At 37.5% G+C, this 22,181-nt stretch overlaps 1 protein-coding gene across 1 annotated transcript; it reads right to left on the bottom strand.

The window, feature by feature from the left end:
• Positions 1 to 642: 642 nt before the first annotated feature.
• On the bottom strand, positions 643 to 20,596 carry KIF14 (kinesin family member 14; the record flags this gene model as incomplete). Its single annotated transcript, XM_008945810.1, has 22 exons — positions 19,488 to 20,596; positions 18,854 to 19,108; positions 17,312 to 17,399; positions 15,967 to 16,065; positions 14,392 to 14,444; positions 14,026 to 14,056; positions 13,560 to 13,667; positions 12,336 to 12,452; positions 11,586 to 11,704; positions 11,211 to 11,383; positions 10,719 to 10,866; positions 10,550 to 10,613; positions 10,156 to 10,340; positions 9,332 to 9,434; positions 8,953 to 9,113; positions 7,973 to 8,120; positions 7,184 to 7,336; positions 6,436 to 6,562; positions 5,750 to 5,843; positions 4,637 to 4,775; positions 3,640 to 3,740; positions 643 to 737 (listed from the first exon to the last, which is right to left on the bottom strand). Coding segments are annotated over exons 1-22 (3,670 nt in total), but the record flags the coding sequence as incomplete, so codon positions are not given.
• Between the last annotated feature and the right edge of the window lie 1,585 nt (positions 20,597 to 22,181).

Here is a 22,181-nt window from a genome sequence, read left to right as displayed (position 1 = left end):
TACTCAAAACAGCAAGTCAGAAGAAATGCCTTCATGACGTTCTAAACTGTCTCTCGATTCAGCTTGTACTAATATAAATTCTATACTAATACAAATTCTATAGCAAAATCCTTTAATATGAATCCACCTATTTCAACAATCAAACTTACGAAGAAAAACAAATAAAATCTAGCCAGTCGAAAATAACTGAATGACCTAAAATATATAACGAATATTATGAATAACATAATAAAATAAACAAAAACCAGATATGAATAACAAAAATTTGTAAGGCTGAAGCATCTAGTGTTCAAGAAAAACGTTTATAAAACCTGACAAAAAGCTTGAAGGAACTTTAGCAGTTGAATGAATAGCTACAAGTCAAGTAAAACAGTCTCTGAACTGTTTTCAGTTCAGGATTCAGCCTCTGGCTGAATTTGTTACATGAACTAAGTTTTTGCCCTAAGAAAACATAATGAAGAAAACAAAAACCCTACTGTTAACAGCTTGACATTATAAATTTGAAGATACTACAAACAGGACCTGTTTCACTTTGTTTTCCAATTCACGTTTTATTTACATTATTACTAAACTGTATATGTTTTATACAGGTAGTAGTTTCAAGTTCTTAGTATGAAAGGTGTTCTGCCACGTAGTGAGTACCTGATACACGGGAAGTCTGTACATTCAAAATTGGTTGCAATTTTATCTCAGACAAACATCCAGAAATTCTCTTGTTCTTCATGAAGCTTCTGCTTCTAGGAAATGATAACGTGAAAACATGAAAACACTTTAAAAGAAAAGAATCTCTCTCCCTGTACCCACCAAAAGACTCGAGGAATATTAACAGACAGCAGGCAAACAAGCCAAATATCTATTTTTGATTCATAGAATTTCCTAACACAGAACCTAAACCAGAATGAAAGCAAGACAATGCAGCCCATAGGATGGATCCTACTTACTTTCTTCAGGTTCTTGCTACTACATGTCTTCATTACACGTTCCCATTTTTAATCATCAGGAATGAACCTGAACCTTATCACCTAGACCTTGAGTCAGAACACATATCTTTCCTACCTACTTGGACCATAGAAAGCAGACATACTGGCTTTTTTTCCTCTTGTTTGCTTGACAGAATGAATTGCTTTTGGAAAGACAGATAGGAGAGCTTTTTTTCTTGGTAGAAAGCAGATGTTCTGTAACCTCCTCCACTGTCAGGAAGACAAGATAACTTAGTTTTTCCAGCCTGGTTCTGGGTGTCTAGCTGCCAGTGTCCAAGGCCAGCTCTTGGTAAGAGAGCTGTTTGAGAAGCCTCAACCAGCCTTGAAGCTGTTAAAGAAACAGATGGAAGGAGACTCAGCAGGGGCTCCCCAGCTCTTCCTTGGAGCTGCATTTTAGGATGAGTCTCCAGCACTTGGTCCTGCTCGACTTACACTGCAGCTGTACTTGTAAGCACGCCTGTGCTTTGCCATGTACACCCCTGATCTAGACCTGCAGATTTGACTTCCCAGTTTGACCTGGGAGCGTGTCACAGGAGTTATGTCAGGCAATTACTGGACTAGAGACTGACCATGCCAACTGTCACCAGACTTAACCATGACTCACTGAGCTCATTTCCCAGCTTAATCTCACCCTTACCTCATCATTACATACTTACCTGTGGACCTGGACTGTTGGCTGACGCTGGCTACCATCACCAGACCTACCCTGTGCACCTCCCATGGGCACTGGAGGGCTAAGGCCTTTTTTGGCAAGGGCACTGTTCTGTCTAACCTCCCGGCACATCAGCTCTGAACTGCCCTTCCTTTTTGGAACAGCCTGTCCTGTGTGCTCCATGACACCACATCAGGAGCACCAAATCCTAAAGTACCATGTGCAATTTATTTCACCAGTATGTGTGACTTAGAGCAGTTAAATGCTGTCAGCACGGCATACAATGCCTATTTCCCTTTTCTAGTACCTTTTCTCATTCAGTTCAGCTTCTGTTGTTCTGCTTATTTTAAAAATGCAACAAAACCAAATATGCTTCTAATATTCGAGAACACACATTATAATACTGTCCAGAAGAGAGCATCAGACAGAGAAAAGTATTCCAAAATTATTCTATCATTTATACAGTATTTGGACAAAAAAAAAAATAAAAGAAACTGTTTACACACAGGATTCTTTCCAGATAACTTCTATTTAGAATGATCAGAAATGCTTTCCAAAATTTACAGTCAGATAAAGTGACCAGCTTTCCAGAAGAATAACAGCAATCAGACTGACTGCTACCTATTAGCAAAGCTATAATTAAGAATCTGTTAGTATTTCTGCTACAAGCTACACCTTGTAGAAGTTTGCAAGTCAGTTCTAAGTATTCTTAAAAGGCTAAAATTTCAAATACAAGGTTCCAGATTAGCTGCAATGTACTCCTTAAAAACAATGCTTCCATGTTATAGAGGTGTAAAGAAAACATTAAACTACACATTTCACTCTGCGCTGCTGGTATCTAGATACACAGTTGTGTATCACCATAGATGGTGTTTCAGCTACTTCCCTAGGAAGCCTGTTCCAGTCCTTGATTACCCTTCTAGTGTAGAAGTTTTTCTTGATGTCCAATCTAAACCTCCCCTGGTGTAACTCCATATCATTTCCTCTTGTCCTGTCAGCTGCAGCAGGTAAGAAGAGGCCAACACCCACCTCCCTACAACCTCCTTTCAGGGAGTTGTAGAGAATAATGAGGTCAACGCTCAGCTTCTTCTTCAGGCTAAACAATCCCAGTTCCCTCGACCACCGTGGCCACCCAGGCACCCTGCTGGCTCCTGTTCAGCTGGCTGTCAATCAACACCCCCAGGACCCTTCCTGCTGGGCAGCTTTCCAGCCACTCCTCCCCAAGTCTAGAGCTTTGCATGGGGTTGCTGTGGCCCAAGTGCAGGACTTGGCACTTGGCCTTGCTAAAGCTCATACAACTGACCATAGCCCATCAGTCCAGCCTGCCCAGATCCCTCTGAAGGGCCTCCCTACCCTCAAGCAGATCAACACACCCACCTGACTTGGTGTCACCTGCAAATTTACTAAGGGTGCTCTCAATCTCCTCATCAAGGTCATTGATAAAGATGTTAAAGAGGAGCAGCCTCAGCAATGAGCCCTGGGGAACACCACTTGTGATCGACCACCAACCAGATTTAACTCCATTCCCCACCACTCTCTGGGCCCAGGCATGCAGCCAGTACCTGACCTAGTGGAGTGTGCACCTAGGTAGCCCTAGGGCAGCCAGTTTTTTGATGAGAATGCTGCGTGGAAAAGTATCAAAGGCTTTAATGAAGTATTCATGAACAAGATCCACAGCTATGCTTGATCTCATGAACACGGCTGTTTCATCTGTCAAACTGCTTTAGTGCACGTGCAATTTTTATTAGCAACACGTTGCATTCTAACACACATTTCATAAGTGAAACCAGTAAAGCACAGTAAGGTAGCATATTAGTTTAAGCCTCCCCAGCCTCAAAAATACAGACATGAACTTTCATTTAACTTGTAAGTTTGACGTTATTACATGGTAAAAGAAGAATTAATAAATGAAAGACTATGGCAATGGCACAGAAGCGTGTATAGATAAGTACACACACCATTTTTTGCTTTGTTTTAAGAGTAGATAGAGTAACAAATTAGTATCACCTTCTTCTGGAAACAGAGGACACTGAGGTGTCCAAGGGGTCAGGTTCCCACTCATCAGTAGGGTCATAAAATATATCAGCAGCTTTATTGCTGTCATTACTCTGAAAATATGAAGAAAATACAGAGAATGAGGAGGGTTGAGCAGTTGAATAGAGTGATAATAAAGCAGTCAACACATGGATGAATATCACATGTTCTACTCTTAGCAGACCAGTAGTTTTAAGGGTATTTTTCTTTTGTTAGGATATGTGTAATCTAGAAGATAGCTGACTGTCAGCCAGCTTGAAGTAAGAAAACCATTTAGCAAAGACACCTAGTTACCCAGCATCAGAGGTACAGAAACACCAAGTCCAAAACTTTCTCACAGCTCTTTCCACATGCCAAATTTATTAGAACTCCAGATATAAAAATTGTAAATTATATATCTGGATTTGTGCATCAGTTTTAGCAATAGTTTTCCACAGGAAATAGAATCCAGTCTCTGATACTGTTACGATCTAAACAGGTTTTAGCAATAAATATGGCAGTATTCTCATGCCACTGGAAATACTTGCATATTATAGTTATATATATAAAGGACTGCTTCCTCAAGTCATAAACTCTCACTGCATAACCTAGACTACAGACAGATAAAAGCAATCAGCAGTAAATTAACTTACCCAAACCAAAGAAAAATAGAACACAGTAATGAAAACTCAAGTTTTCCTCTAGAACAGATAAGCAATTGAAGAACCAAATGAACCACAAAGCAGTCCTTGTTTTACTACTTCCCACTCTGAACACAAAATGGCCTAAATAAAGTCATTGGTTACTACTGTCCTCTTTCCATGATAAAGAGGTGTGTGCACATGTGTTTAAAAAAAAACTGTCTGGGTGTTTAAGAGCACATAGAAACAAACAAAAACAACACTAAGGTTTTCATCCTGTATGGATTATCAGTCTTATCTTCGAAAAACTATTACTCCTTATTAGTGGTTTTTCTTCAGTTGTTACTGACCTCATAAAGTTCTTTCATTGCTGCTAGTTTGTATTCAAATTTCTCTAAGCTCCAGAAAGTTGCTATTCCCAGTTTGACATTACGAACCTGCACCTGAACAGAAGACACTGCTCCTGTTTTATCATCAGTTTTGTCATGCCTGAGAATTTGAGAAAGTTTAAGAAAAAGAGACAAAAAATATTATTTATATTGCAAATATAAAGTACTTGTATGTAGACTAGAAGTATGATTACAAACTCAGAAATTGTTTTGTGAGATATACATCATGTCTGAAACATAGTAACCATTAAAATTATTTTTATATAAAGGAAAAAGGGAATTTCTGCATTCAGAGACAGAAGTAGGTACTAGCATACAAATTCCTGAAAGATGCTGTAAAAACCAAGTATATGCTACAGAATTCTACTGGCAGAGTTCTTGTTGAAGTATGAGAAAAGACAACGTCTGAAAAAAACAGTAATACATACACCGTCCACAAAGTCCTAGCTTACCTGCATTTACTGTAGCATTTTTAAATTATACAGTTGCCTCTGCACTAATGTATCTCTGCTCACATATAGGTCCACTTCCACAACACTTCAGCTACAACTAGAAAGCAATCTGTGGAGTGTGACAACTGGTCCCAAATACTTCATACCCCCTGTAAGCGCATTCTGAGGTTTTCATCTGAAACTACCTCTGTTGGGAGTCTGAACTGAACATCTCCTAGTGTCTGGCACACATTCCCAGGGTCAGTTTTGTTTCTGTTTTTATGTGCTTTAGCACATAAAGTGTACCACTTTAACATGAGAGCCAGAGAAGGATGGACATGGGCAGCAGAAGAGTCACATGAAAGCACACTCAATCCAAAATTAATTGTCTGTAAACATACCTTTAAAGTCTTGATCTAAAATTCAAATTTGAAATTCACATTTCAAACTAATGAGGCTAATTTACACACTTAAAGCAAAGCTAGTTTGGAAAAGTTATTTATCATGTTCCAGGTAACAAAACTGTTACAAGAAAAACAATCAGCTCAGTGAACATTCAGAATCCATTCCCCAGTTACATATATAAAAAAGGTATATTTATTTACATGCATCTCCCTTTTAATTAGCTAACTCAGATACTCACCTGTAGAAAACAGTGTTTTTCCCTAATTCATTACTAATGGTGTTGGCTTCTTTGAGCATCACAGATAGCTTCAGAGAACTCCAGTTCAGCGGGACTAATAAAGGAACACAGCACATAACAATTAAGTGGATCAAAACATGATGCAACAACTTTAGCATTAAAAACAAAGAAGCTGAAAAAAAAAGAAACCACAACCAAAAACTTAATGGAATTAGCCAACAGTTCTATAAATTCCCAATAAACTGGGAGGAAAAAAAAAAAAAAAAAATCACACTCTCAGACAAGACATCCCTTTATAAAAGGTCAGAGAGAGGGTATTTCAGAAATGGAGGTCTAACTTCAAGCATGATACAAGAATCTTAGATAGGAAACTCAACAGAATCAATTCTGTTGCTCTAGTTTCTCCAGAGTTAAGACCTAACCAGTTCAGCCAGATGGGGGAAGGACTTCTAAGTAATTGAGGTAAATACAGACTACACCTATATCCACCTGGCACCTCTGATTTTGATTAAAACAGAGTTTTCAGCATGGTCTTGATCTATCTGGCTTATGAATAGAAAGGATCCTAGCAGCCAAAAGGCTCGTCTTGTTCCAGATCATTACAGAGCTGTTGAGAGGAAGAAGGAAAAGCTCCAGGATCCACATTCTTTAAATCCAAGCCTTTGCAATGTTCTGTATATACGTACTAGTTGTAGTTTTTTTCCCACTTCCATGATTTTTCTGCAGGGCATGTATTTCTTCAGCAATCTTCCGCTTCTCAGCTTCCAGAGCTTCAAGTATCTTTGTGTGGCGAATGGTGTGATCTTCTAGAGCCTGGGTGGGGGTTCAACCACAACAACAAAATACCTCTTACTGCAGTTTATTAAAACAATTTTTTTTTTGTTGCTGTCATTTTAAAGACTCAGAGAGAATGAAATTTAAATTAGACATTTGCTATATTGATATGAAACCCTTAATCTTCAAACTTTGACAGAATTCTGGTTTTGCTTAGATATTGTTATGCTTTAAAAAAAACTGGAACTAAAAAGAAACAACTTAAAATTAAGTCATATTTGTTGCAGCAGTCAGATCTACATGAACACCAACCAAAAAAACTAGTCCCTACTTATATTAATGCCTCGAGTCACAACTATGAGCACATGCAATGGTCACTAAAGTTTGTTACCTGAACAAAACCATCTACATTGTATAAAAAATAAGATCTGCATTAGTTCATCCCCAAATTTAATACAGTACCATTCTCAGAGCATAAAGAAAACATGTTATTGTTTATAAAGTCATGCAGAAGAAAATTACTCCAGAAACATTTTTTTTTCCTTTTAAAGAAATCATTGTAAAAGTCAAACACCCTACCTCTCACCCTCCCCCCCCCCCCCCCCCCCCCCCCCCAACAAACCACACTTAAAAACCTAAAAGGTTTATTTTTAGAATTACCTGCTTGGTAGCCAAGGTCTCCATTTCTAAACGCTTCTTATTTAATTGTAGCTCTAGCTCAAGATTTTGCTTTGCCTTCTCTAGCTCCTGTATTTTAGTTGCAGCTTTTTGGTTATCCAGTTCTTGAATTTGCTTCTTACGAGATTCTTCTCTCTAACATAAAAGAGGACAGACAAGAGGAGGTAATGCAACTTCTACAGATTTCTGACCTATCCCTTAGGCAGATATTAAGGTTTATTTTCATTTCAACACAACTAAAACGTGCAATCCCTGTGGGCTACTCGGCCCAGTGTCAGCAGCAACAGGTTATATTCCCAGTTCACAAGCATCATGTTACGTCACATTTAAGAAATAAGATACTCCATCACTGTTACTGTTTTTCTATGATGTACTACTCCGTGTCACATATTGTAAAAGTATTGAAAATATTAACATAGTACCAAGGGAACTTGGAAGATAAAAAAGGCATAGTAAGCAAAAGAGTGTAGTAGTTTAGAAATGTCATTATAATAAGTTAGATTTTGTGAGGATTTTTCTTCACGTATTAGTTCAACTAATTCTATAAACCGAAATACTTAGAATAGTTCTGAAGGGTATACCTAACTTCATTAGTTCTTGTGTCATTAAGTCTGTATTTTAATAAATGAAGAATGTGGCTTAGCATTCCCCTAAGGCACTGTTATAATACGCAAGATAAAAAAACTAAATAAACAAACAAACAAACCCCACACTACGGATTCTGTTTTGTTTTATTGATAGGTTTTATACAACAATGCAATGGTAACTTACCACCTCTGCTTCCAGTGATTTTATTTTGCTTTCATAAGCTTCTTTTTGTGATATCAGTTCTTGCTGAACCATCTCTTTTGCAATTTGGACACTCTGCATCATTTCCTCCTTGGCTTTGAGTCGTGCCTCTTCAATTTCTGATTCAAGCCTACAAGTGGAAGCATCATACGCGTAGAACACTGCCTTTAAACTCTTATAAATTGCATAGAGATTATAACTTTTTTTCTTCCATCATGACAGATGCCTCCAGTTTTTAACAAAAAGTTTGTGGACTTGTTTTGGTTTCATTAAAAAGAACTTTTATACTTGACCTAGATATTTTTGATTTCATAGGGAAAATGTAGACACTGGTAAAGACAGCAGACATTCCAGAATTTTAATGTCCACTCAGTTTCCATATTTATTTTATTATGCACTTTTCACAAAATTAAGGACTGTAATGGAAACTCGCTAAATAGCATTAAGATGTGGAAAAGTAAATTTTAAGTCATGGAACCTTGTGATTTAATAACTCCCAGGGACAAAGCACACGCAAACAACACTAATGTCTCTCAAGTTCTCCACCATCACAGAAGACAAAGTTTGTAACTCTGGGTTCTTCTCTATTGTCTTAAAGCACTTGTTTTTTCAGGCTTTAAAGCTCTCTACAACAAAGTCAATTTCGGATTCCTCATGTGTTTGGAGAGAAATGTACCTGAAGAGATACTCTACTTTGAGGATCTCTGGAGCTCAGTGTTTCGTTAATAGTGGTGTACATTCTTGATGACTGAGCTGAACTGTGGTGATCACCTCTTTGAGGTACATGTTCATTGCAGCTAAGCCCAGGACTTCCATTTCCATTATAAATAGAGTTGATAGCCTCACTATTTTCCCTCACTTTGTGAAATAATTAATAATCTTAAGTTTCTTATTTCTTAAACTTATTGCATGACTGTATTAACAACTGAATTTATTTTTAGAAAAGAAGGTACAATACTTACTGTGTTCTCTGTGCAATAAGCAGCTCGTTCTTCGCAAATTCAAAATCTTTTGGGCCTTCGTGTAAAACCATAGTCCCACAAGATGACCTTTTAACTTTCTGAACCTCTGCTGGATGATTAAACCTGAAATAATGCTCTCCCCCAAGGATCACTCGATCACCCTGTTGGGAAAAGAGGAAGTTTTCTCTATGACTTTTAGATTTATAAGCCAGTCCACAGTGCTTAGAACATAACAGATGGGGCTAGAAATCAAAGAGGAAGAGACAAATATTTACTGTTTCAGAGCCTTCTAAGAAAACCTGCAGTCTGAAGCAGCAGTAATAACAAAGCAAGGAAGTCCACACATGCATGTGTTACTATTACCAAATCAATTACTTACATGATGCAGTACTGTTGGGTCTAAAATGCATTTCCCATTCACATATGTCTTTGCTCCTCTCAGTGGAATAATACTCACTTTGCCAACAGTATTTTTTAGAACACTGAAAATAAGAAGCAGTTGTGATATCAGCAACTCATGTTAATTGTGAATGACGTTTCTTAATAGACTAAAGTTGACACTTTATGTAGTGCCCTGTTACTGTTTTTCTAGACATAGATTGTCTTTATACCATTTAGTCGCAACATGCATAGCTGACTCTATTTTGGAAGAGGATCAATATTTAAATCTAAGAAGAATCCACTGGTAAAAAATTACAATGCTGAGCATTTCTTCGATAATGCTTAATTTCCCAACAAAATCACCTTTCATGGGTTTAGCAATTTATTGGTTAAGTTTCTTACAGCATTTTGTCTAGGAGCAAACTTTAAACAATACTTCTGCCATATGACCAAGTCGCTCTCTATTTTTAGCTTTAAGTAAGAACTGTCAAGGCATTTCACTTTTCTATTGAACTTAATGCAAGGGACTTAACACACAGCATCATTTCAACAGGTCCTTCTCCAGCAATTATGCATGAATACAGAATTTTGCTACATGAATGAACAAAGAAATTACACTACCTTGGTTAACAGATTCCTAGAGGGAACAGAAGGAAGTCACTTTATCATTGAACAGTACAAAAATTATCCCTAAGTAGTCTTTTCTTGGATAGAAAACCTTATTTTGTTACTGCCAGAAGGAAGAGTGACTCCAAAAGAGAGGGAAGGGTCAGAAGAAATAATTGCTGACCTTACTTCAAGTATAAAAAGAATACTACGTACCAATGGTCATCAGCAATTAGTACTCCAGAAAGCTGGATATCATGCTTCGAATTTGGTGTATACCTTCCAACTGTAGTTTCTCCTTCTTTTATCATATATAACAGCACCTCAGAAAGCTGCGGATCTTCATTGAGGTTGACAAGGTTCGGTAAATGATTGTCCATTTTGAATGCAATTCCCGATTTCTAGGTAAAAGAAAGAGCTGCATAAAAAGCCAATCTACTTTGTGCACTCAGATATCCGTATTAAATTTTTCTAAGAAGTCACAGTAGCCTGTTAAAAGGATAGCACTAAGGAACCCAAATCTTACAACTACTCCCAACTATTCAGCAAGGCTTGCTGATGTTATACTTGCTGTACTGTCTCCTACAGAAGGTGAAGAAAGAAAATATACCTGCAATTCTTTTATATCTTCCAACTTCCTTTTTTCTGCTTGCGCAAATTTTTCTTTCCAGGCCCTGAATATATTAAGGTGAAAAGTAAAACAACATATTAGGAGAAAAATTACAGCATATAAATTTTACCACTTCTCTATTACAGTAGGCCATTAACGGCTGCCTAACCTTTGCATTTCTGCCATGTCCCTCTCCTGCTGGTGCAGTTTTACCCTCAAAGATGTTATTTCCTGCAAATAACGTTTGTTTTTCTCAGGATCACTGTTCAGAGCACTTTTCTGAGCTGCCTTCAGTTTTTCAATTTCAGCTTTCAATTCTACAACAGACAAATGGCACACAAAAAATGAAGACAGAATTGGGCTTAGACGTTTCAGTAAAACACTAGAAAATTAATTGTGTTATTTAATTAAACATGAAACACCTTTCCCCACGATAGGTTTCCAAGTGTAGCCTAAGATACCATCTGAACTTTGGCAAAAAAAGAGGAGGCAAACCCAAAGAGCTCACAAAGAAGAACATTAAAAGGAAGATATATAATAGGTTGACAGGGTGACAAGCGGTCAGCCAACACAATTATTAGTAGTAACAAGTCTTATGGAGCACTAAGGTAAACACATGTGCAAATGAAAAACCCTCAGAGACTGAGGATGACCACCTCACCTCTGATGAGCTTGGCATTCACATCTTCATTTACTTTGGCAATGTTGATAATTGAACAAGCTTCTTTTGCATAGCGAAGAGTGCTGAGTGTTTCCTCTGTACTGCTGGCAGCTGGACTCACTGTGGCAACCATGGTCGTTTGTGAATTCCCACCAAGGCTTTCCTTCAACAACCTTCATTTGAGAGCAGGGTAGAAGTCAATCCCCAGCCCCGACATTGGAAGAAAAATTAAAACTTCCCCATTTGAACAGATTAAATACAAGATACCTATGGTCCTACTACTTATTTGAGAGTGATTGTTAGCTGCTTAAAAATACAAAACAAGGTCCTGTTTATGCTTCACTTGTTTTATAAAAAATTCTGAAGTGTACATACCAAGTAAGGACAGATTCCCGGTAAGGAATGAAAGTTTTCTTTCCATTTTCAGCTTGTTTAGAGAGTGCAGAAATAACCCTTCCAAGGGTTAACAGGGATTTATTGATACTCACACCCTCCTACACAAAGCAAAAAAAAAAATAATTCTAAGTACAGTTTTATTTTCTTGTGTGAGGTTATTGACTGTACTGTTGATTTACTTGTGCTTATTCAATGCATGGTAGAGCTGTGCCATATTAGGTGTCAGCACTGAATAAAATAATAACAGTAAGATGCAAGAATATCTTAGAAAATCTTAATTTGAAAAGAATAGGTACCTTGGCTTTAAAATAAGCAATGTTACCAACCATCAAACTTATGAAGGCAGCTTGAAAGTCTCTTAATAGAAGCTCCATTTACTTAAATCCCCCAAAAAAGAGGCAAGTCAAAACTCTGTATGGTACCTGATTTGGGATTTGGAAGTCCTGTGGACAGTTATTCCTCATTCCTTCCAAACACATTGGGCCTGCGCAGCATGAGTAGTGCTCTCCTAAGCAAGAGCTGGCCAGCCATACTCCACAGTCAAACCAGCTTCTGAGGGCCACCCACCCCCACTAGCCAAATGCTATTGGATCCTTATGAGCATAAGGTTTGTGTGCCCTTTTATAGCTACAGGTCCCACCCAAGAGTCCCAGCAGGGAAGGACACTTTGGAGTTTAGGGTATTCTGTGGAGTCAATCCTTCTCCCACAAATTTCCAATCTTGGTTTACCTTCAGCCTTTCTCCAGTGGTCTGAGCTGTTGAGCAGCATTCACTGCCTGCTAGATCAATGAGATTTATGTGACTGGTAAGCCTACGATCACACTGTTTGTCATCCACAAATTCCACCTGGAAAAAAAGGAGGTGTCTGTATTCAAAACAATATAAAAAGCCTGAGGATAAGCAGAAATCTAACTGTTCACTTTAAATACATTTTAAAAAGACACCTCCATTTACTCTTTTACAGGATATCTTCCTATACATCCCTTGAAGGAGACTAAGTTCAGACTTCTGACCGTAGGTTCAATTGTTTGCAGCTGAATATCTGTATAAGTACAAACCACAAACCCAACAGACTGGCAAGCTACAGGTTTGGGTCTGAAGTTTGACTATTGCAGCTGTCTAATAACCATGGAAATCAGTAAATTGTTCCTGACTTAGACCAATGAAGGTCAGCTAAGTAGTCAGTGGAAAAGTCTCAGTACTAGTTCTAGTACAGAAAAGAAATAATCGAGTGGGTAAGAATAATGAGGGGAAGAAGGAAAGAAAAGATGAGGAGATTGGATTTAAACATGAAACCAACCAGAACAACAAAAAACCCAAACCAGCAAGCTACTTCTGAATTGACAGTCTGTAGACTCCTGAGGAGCCCTACTATTTCACTTCTGTTTTCAGGCTCATCTCACTAAGCCAGGTTTTGCCTCTTACACATCTGTAAATCAGATGAGTTGTAGTCCCTATATCCTGGAGACACGTGAGTGAGAGGCATCCTGAAGGAAGGAAACGTTTACTCAGTGAACTGTGTTGAAAGGGAGCAGAAATTGCATCTCCTACGATTGTCCCAGCTCACCATCTGCAGGAACTCAGCTCAGCTATCCCACATGCATGGCCTAAGCTTCTTAGAAATTAAGATATATTGGCACGGCGTGAAATGAAGTCTGGCCTCAATCTGGATTCCAGTTACATCTCAACACTCACACTTGGAAACTTGGAACTACTCCTAGATCTGCTAGTCTAGACATATTTATAGTGCTGCTATAAATATGCAAGGCACAGAGACATCAGAATTTACTCAAAGCACATAAAATAGAACAAGTTTAGCTGTGTGGAAAACCCTGTTGAAATGCCCTGCGCTTTACTCACCTTCAAGTATATTCCTTACAACAATTTTCCAGGCAGCACACAAAACAACTTTTGACTACTCGATATGAACAGTTGTAAACCACCCAGCAATACCTTGGTTTGTGTCATGATAAGCGTTAAGACAGAATGAGACCTAGAGCTCTTGTCATTCATTACTGTAGCAGCTGTCGCTCTTTGCTTATTCCCTAGTTCAAGCCAACTCTGTAAGAGAGAAAAGCCAGGATGTAAAACTAAAACCTACTTTGGGTAGTTAACTGAAGATTAAAATGTTTGCAAATAAAGTTATTAACACAAATAATGACTCTATAAGGGAGGAATTAAAACTTAAACTTAAGAGATAACCATGGAAAGAGAGTGACAATTGCCTATGTGCATCTACTTAGCTCCATTATACAGGACTAGTCTTCATTATCCTTTTACAAAATCAGCTGAAATATCAGAAACTACTTGGCAGTCTCTAAAGCATTTTCTTCCCACCCATGGAGTTTGGTTTTCAGCAGTGAAGGAAGGAGCAAATAGAAATATTCGTATTCCCTTTTAATAACCAAATAACTCTTACCTGGATATCACTGTAAGAACTGACAACATTCCTAAGGTGGAGGAAAAAGAAAAGTTTGGGTTCAGACTGTTTTCATTCTACAGTTTTCCCTGCTGCCTGAGTTTTAAGACATTTCCTGAGTCACAGACAAAATCCAAACATACCATGAAAGCTCCAGTTGTCTTGAGACTAAAGCAATACACTAAAGGAAACAGGTCAAGTCAAGCTAGAGATGGGTATGCAGTTTTGTAAAACTACGTGATACAAAGATCTTGCCTCATGTACTGGCAAGTACACAAGCTTTCAGAGAGCCTCAAGATAATAATTAGCACACTCCTTTGGGATTACAGCCACACATCTATTAAAATGAGAACAGTTAAGACTTACACTGTCAAGCCTTCCACGTATGGTCCTAATACTGGATGTTCCCTTACACGAAGCTGGTGAGAATTTTAAAAGAAAAATTATTAGAATTGCATTAGATCTAGCATTCAGGAACACCTGAAAATTAAAAGAGTGTCTCTCTACATCCCCAGTATGACATTTATCATCAACAAAACTTACCATGAAACGTATAAAACAATACTTTCAGGAGAACACCTACAACTGAATTTTGCCACCTGCCTGAGAAATCACAGCAGACTGCACCAGCCCCTTGCTCAAAACACCGAAAAAATTTACATAAGGAAAAAAATGAAAATCTTGTCTGCAACATAATACTAATATGTTTCCAAGTTAAACAGCTTAGCTAAAAAACCTTCACACAACTCAGATGAAAGCACTCTTACTACTAACAAGGCAGTATAGTCTTCAATATAAAAACAGGCTACAGAAGTCACAGGTTCCTTATCTGAAACTTACTTCAACAGCAAGCTGAATGCAGTAAATCATCTTTATCCTAAACTATTGCTTGCAGTTTACACACAAGTGGCCAATAGTGTTCAACGTGTCGAAGTACAGAATGTACTATTTTTACTAAATCAAACATGACAACTTCTTCCTCTAAATCCCCTACTTAACACAATTTATGGCTTTATATATTCTGACATGAAAGCATTAAAAACTAGCTAAACAAGTTCAGCTAGTAATCCTTGTCTACTTAATCAGGTCACTGATTCCCCCCCCAACTTCCTCAGCTTCTTGGGAAACAGCCAACAGGTGGGCAACAGGGACAACAGGGACCAGAATAAGATGGCTGTAAGCAGTACATAATCTAAGACAAAGAATCTGAAAGATATTATACAGCTTGGTGCTAAGGTCCTTACTGTAGCTGGGCAATGTAAATACACAGAAGAAACCAAGGAGATAAAATTTCTCCCTTTGCAAATATTAACATTTTTTCATTAATAAATTATGGACTGCAATTAGATCTGCAGAGTCAGTGGCAAACAGGCATCCCTGTAGATAAACAACACACAGACTTTTCCAGAAACTGAATGGAAATTTCTGTAGTGCTGAGCTTTGAGGAGACTGATGGATTAAACACAATTAGGCAAGTACTTCCCCCTCCCCCGGACAAACACCACTGGAAGCCTGACATTGTCATACTTCCATTTTACAACTCCACCTAAATTACAAGATTATAACTTAAACTATATTGTGCAGAAGACTCTTAATACAATCTGAAGATTTAGATAAATAGTATTCTAAGAGACTCTAGATAAAGGCTGCTAAAATAATCTTCATTTTGCAGATAAGGAAAGATGTTAACAACTTTGAACTATTATACTGAATCTTTTTATTTCAGCAAGATATTATCTTGCTTAGCATTTCTAAAGCGCAAAGAATTTTGCTTCAAGTCATACAGCAAGATTTTTTTTTTACTTGTATCCTGTTATTTACAACAATCTAAGGAACTGACATCACAAAACAATGATCACTTGCCATTTGTGCATTTTTGTTCACAGAATAGATACCACTGCTTTGAAATTAAGTATATAATTGTTTCTATGATCAACTTACTGGTTGTTTCTTCTGTCTCCTTTCAGCTTTAAAGACAAGCAAATCATGAATTTTCTCATTGTATACTTCATAAAAGCTCATTTCAAGATGATACAAAATCTAATAAAATTAATAATGAAAGTCATTAGTGTAGTCCACAAAACATACCAGAGAAAAAGAATACAAAGAACAGCCTTAGTCACCAGTACATTTTGCATCACATATTCCTGATACAAGAAAGAGAGTAGATTTAAGTCTAAATCTTTTTCATAATTTTAAGAGACAACTGAGAGTTTCTAACCACAAATTATTATTTGTCTTATTACTTTGGAAAGCTTTAGGTGCACAATTCAAACGTCAGGCGCTGTACTGCAGTCAGGCTAGTTCCCCAAAAGTGGTTCTGTACCTGGAATTCAATCTTAGAAAAGCCTTAACAGTCAGACAGAAAAATAAATATTCCTGAAGACCTCCTACAAACAAATCTCCTGCATACCCACACTCTCAGGTTTGGTCTTTTCTTCTTAGGACATGAAATGAGTAGTTACATTTTTCTTTCAGAGTTTAAGTTAATTGTATCTCTGGTTATGATTCTCTAAATTTACAATTACTACACCAATTAACTGAGGCAGAAACAGAACGTAATCCTTCACTAAAAGGCTCTGAAAAGGATTAACACTTATTTTTAAATCCATAGGTATAGGACAGGAATACAAAGGAAAATACATTGTGATCAAATGAAACATTACTACCTCCTCAGAAGACTACTCTCTCATATAGAATTACATACATATAAAGATCTAGTCTCAAAACAGAGAAGGAAACAAAATTTATAAGGAAAAATTTAAAAAAAAACTCCGAGTGGGAGTAGTTAGTTTATATTTTTTTTTTTTTTTTTTAATTTCAGCAACAACAAGGGAATTAGAATACTAGTAAAGTGTATTTTGCTCTGATATGTTAAAATGTTTAAAGTTAAATTTATATTTTTTTGAATTCTATTTTATATGCCTGACCTGAAAGTATAGAGCCTACTAGGATTTTTTGCTTTACCTTTCCTTACATAAATCTCGTCTTGTGAAATATGCTATACAGACTAAAGAATCCTAGTCTAGTGACACATTAAAAAATATTGTGCCCTATTTCTTTTTTACATTATTCTCATCAAGGAAACAAAACAAAGTTGATGTTAATTTTGACTATTTAGGGAACCCTGCTAATCAGAGCTACTAGTAGCAGTGAGATTTGCATCAGTAAAAGAATACAATGTTAATAACTGGATCAGCACTAAGGTATAAAATGAAAGAATGAAACTGCAAAATACTGGAATGCATCACTTTCCTCATAATTCAATGTAGCAGAAGTGTATCACCTGCTGCTTGTCCATTTGTGCTATGCGAGTGAAAAGATCTTCACAAAGTCTTGGAATTATTCCTTGCTCTTCACCAAATCCCATCATCCTGCAGTTACAAAGACACCGACACTTCAGTTTTGTAACTCCCTACAGCTAGTTTTAACATTTATAAAATAGATATATGAATACCATTAATGTAAAGTTGAAACACCATGTATTTCTAAGTCATGGAAGTAATAAGCAACAGAAACAAACCCCATCTAAGCTGGTGCTTGTTTGAGCTGGGAGTTGGACAAGATGTCCAGAGGTCTAATTCATCTATTGGGAAATAGATGGAAAACCAAAGTAAAGCTCAACCCCTACAGCAACTGGAAAGTGAGTGGTACTATGAACAGTAAACCAATAGACATCTGATATCTTATTACGTGTGCATTTTATATACTCTGCACACTGCAGTGTGGTAACATAAGCCTCTCCACCTCTGGTGGAGTTTTTTTTCCCCAGTCTAGTTCTGCCACTGCAGAACACCACTGTGCTGGACGACTTCAGCTACAGTCTAGAGACACACACAGCTGTACAACAAAGTTGTTGGCAGAAATGTGTTGACCTGAGGACACTGTGATATTAATTTCAGCCTTGCTTCAAATACAGTGGGGTGGAAGTAAATCATTGTTTACATGACAGTGGAAGAAGAGGAAAAAAGAAAAACACTAAACCCCAACAAACCAAAAAAAACCACCTACAGATAGGATAACAACTGCAATACTAAGCATCTCTTTCTTTTAGGTCAAGGTAAGTAAAAATAAGTAAAAATTGAGTTCCCACTTGGAAAGAGCTGGGATTTTCAATTTCTGAGACCTGTATCTATGATAAATTGAGTAGTGACATGAAAATTACAATAAGTTGAATAGAAACTTTTCTGGTCCTCGACTACATATACAGAAGTCTATAGTACCTCAAGGGAATTATAAAGCTCATAGAACTGATTTTAACAGTGCATTTGGACACAAAAGTTCCCTAGGCATTCTATTGGAAAATATACACAAAATTTGCTATAAAACCTCAAAATGTTACTTGTCCGAGATTATTTCGTGTATAGAGAATAGGTATCAATTGCGCAGTACTGAAAACATCTGGATTTTTAAATATATTTAATTTCTGAAACAGTCAGGACCATAATTAGAATGATCTCTTAAAGGTCTTGTCCAAAAACCGTAATACACTTCAGAATGTATCACTTCATGTACAAAATAACACTGGTGAACAACAGCACTGGGAAAGTCTGAGAAGCTCTCAGAATTAATAAAGGTTTTTCTTCACTAAAATCTCTGCAAAGCACTTCTATTTCCTTCAATAGAAGTAGAAAGCGGTTAACGTCAGATACAGAAAAATATTCTACAGCTGTCTTAATTATAGTAAATATTTTAGTTACTTTTAAAAGCTGCAAACCCATTTTAACACAATTCAACCACGTCTCTTCCAGATAATCTCTGTTTATGACTTTACATCGCACAACAATTGGCTCCTGCAGAATTTTAGCAATTATCATTCGGAACCTACGTGTATGATTTTCCAGAACCAGTCTGTCCGTAAGCAAAAAGACAAGTGTTATATCCCTCAAAAGCTCTTTCTAGGAGCGGCACAGCCAAAGTTTGATAAATCCTTGCTTGGCTTGCAAAATTAGGATGACACTCATCAAAAGACCAGAAAGAGAAGTCGTAACTGAAGCTGTAAACTTGGTTTGTGGTTGGATTTCGTACAGTTGTCTCTGCACCACTCATGGAGATCACAGGGAGTGAGTTTTCATTTTTCTCTCTGAATGGAAAGGGGAGGAAAAACAATTTAAAAGCAGAAGTTACATGCTTTAAGTTAGGCATTTCAATCAATTCACTCTACAGAAATAAAAAGCTCAGTAACCACTGTTAAAAAAAAAACCCTGTTTGCTGAACATACTCAAGCTGGAAATAGTTCAGCTAACGAAATATTAAATATAATATAAAAAATAGCCCCAAATGCCTAGAAAGTGAATTCAGCCTCTGAACCAAATCTTTATTTTGATGTTGCATGAAATATCAGCTTATTTCAAAGTACATATTACATCCTTAATGGGTCATTGATTAAACAATTCAAAAAGCACAGAGCAGGAATCGACACAGACAAAACCTTCCATCAGCATCAGAAGTAAGCCACAAACCTGTTACTGAAAGGCCGTACACGCACAGCTACAACCACTTTGCTGTTTTCTATGTTGTAGACATCCTTCTCTTCATTATTACTCTTAGCTACAGTTTCAGTGTTCTCTTTTGGTTTTGAACTCCTGCTTACAGAAGGAGAGCTGGAGACACTGGTTTTCTTTTTGGCTAAAATCTGAAAATGAGGTGTTAGTTTATTGGAAGCAGAGAGAGACGGTTGATCCTGAGAAGTGTTGTTCTTTGGTGTAAGCTTAAATCCTTCGGCTGAATCTTTTGTTGGTATCCTTGGTTGTTCCAAACCCTTACGTTTTATAACCGAGTGGTGTAACCTTGGCTTTCCAGCTAGCTTATTTATATCACCTTTTTCATTGAATTGTTCTGCTGAAATCCTATTAATATATTTTGAAGTAACTAATTGCTCCAATTTAGGAACTTCATTTTGATGTTTGGTGTCAGCAACACTTGTCCTGTATTTTAAGCACGCACAGTTGTTATTTGGACGCAGATCACCAACAAAGCCAGGGGTTCCCTTGCTGTTCAAGTCACTCCGTAACTTCGTACTTGCCTGACCCTCAGCTAACCTAAAGCTTGGTTTAGCATCAGGTGTATCGTTATTATTAGTACTTGCTGGAAGTGTGATCTTGTAATTTTTTTGTCCAAAGTCATTATTTGCCATTCCAGGCACAGAATTCTGACTAATTTTACTCTTCTCTGTGAAGCCAGTCCTCCCACACCTCTGCAGAGTAAGTCTTTTCTCCATTTGTGTATTTTCAGTGTCCTGTGTTGTGTTTATAAGCAGTTGTTCACTACTGGACACTGAGGTTTTGCTTGCTCCAGTTCTCCTCTGGAGTGTTAATCTGCCCTCAGGCTTAAACATAGTTGATGTGTCACTCACTTTTTTACAAGATGAAATCACGTACGTCCTATTTACGTCTTCGGTCTTATTCTGAGAACATGAAAGCAGACTATCTTTTTCTTCTTCTGACGTGTGCGATTTCGGCTGCTGCCCAGACCCTTTGCTGATGGTAAAGGTTCTCTGTAAAGCCTTCTGCAGAGTTGCACTACGCTGTGCCTCAGAGGGACTTCTTGCCTGAACCGTGTAAACAGGCATTTTGCCTTCCAGCAAATTAACATTCGTTTCTTCAGTAAGTGCAACAGCTTTCCTAGAAGATTATATGTAATTGCTGCTTCTTAAGGAATCTGGGGAGACAAAGAAAAAAAATTTCCTTTCCAGGGCGAGTTATGTTTTGGTGCATGGGGGGCTTTTTACATATACTGCAGTAAATACGTGGAGCTCTTTACATATGCTGCAGTAAATACACATTCTCAAACATTAACAAGAATTATTGTCCTCTTTCACCTCCGGTACTTGAACAGACATTCTTTTATAACTGAATGCCTGTTCCCACCAATGATAGGCTAGTTTTTTCCATTTATTGAGTTCTATTTTTCAGAAAGTAAACCAAACATAATAAAGAAGAACCACATGGCACAAAGAAGATGAACTATTTAGCAACAACAATCACCATGGGCCTTTCTTCCCAACAATCTACCACAAACCCCACAGAAAGGTAGTTCAAGATCATGCCTCTACTCCCGCACAACTCTTTATGCTCTCGGTGTTTCGCTACTACCTCCAACAGAACAACAAAACTATTAAGTGAATAGAAAATTTGTGAACACAAAAAGCAGATTTTTTCACGATTTTGATATTTAATCTCAAGCCCACTATCAGAACTGTCCAGTTAATAAAGATGACTACTACAGCACGTTTGGACATTACTTCAGGTCACTATAATACATGCATAGCAAACCAAAAAGGTATCTAGCCTAGAAGGCAGAAGAAAAACAACTGTGAAGTGTTCCATGCCCTTTTTTCACATACGCATTTAGAAAGATGTACAATCTGCATAGAAAAGTGCACTTTGGCTATTGCCTATGCATTGTCATTACTGGGTTTTACCCATGTGGCATCATTACCCACTACAGACTTACCAACTCCAGTTTATTAGTTATGAAAAGTTAACATTAAGTCACCTGCCTTAGATCTTTCAAAAATTGCATGCATCATTAATAAAAGAAGCAGAGAGTCAGGGGGAAAAGGAAAACCAGATGAGAGCAAGAGATATAGAAGGAACTGTTTAACCATTGCTCAAATAAATGTCTTTTAATGTTACACTTTAAAAGGTTGTGGAGTATTCTCATAGTTTATGTAAATATATTTACTGCTACAAGCGTCATGACCGCACAAAATTTTCATAGCCAGGATTTCTAAGGAAAGTTTCAAGAATTTGAAACCAAAGTGTATTTTTTGCTCAACCCAGTTTGATACAGGAAGTTACTATCATCACATGTTTTATGGTTCGATCTAGCCATCGATAAAGAAAGAAACACAGTTGTAAGCCATAAATTGCTTCAGCGTTTTCTTTTCCGTTTAGCTTTAAAATAACTAGCACAAGAACAGAAGTTCTCCCCGGCCCCAGCTTATAACTGCGCCTTGCAACTACTCACAAATCTTTTCTGTAGAAAACGTAATCTCCCCATAAAAATCTCCTTCCTTCCTTCTAAAATAAGGAGTAAGGTTCGAGACATTACAAGTACGCGCCTTCCTCATGTTTAATCGGCTACAAATAATAAACAGAGACGGAACCCCAGCGTGCAAAGCTGCGTGAACGCGTAGAAGAAACCGACCCCTC

This window comes from Merops nubicus, unplaced genomic scaffold, assembly GCF_000691845.1.
Source record: "Merops nubicus isolate BGI_N331 unplaced genomic scaffold, ASM69184v1 scaffold44358, whole genome shotgun sequence".
Taxonomy (NCBI): Eukaryota; Metazoa; Chordata; class Aves; order Coraciiformes; family Meropidae; genus Merops; species Merops nubicus.
Note: the sequence above shows the minus strand (reverse complement) of the source record. Positions and strands in the feature narration are given on the sequence as shown.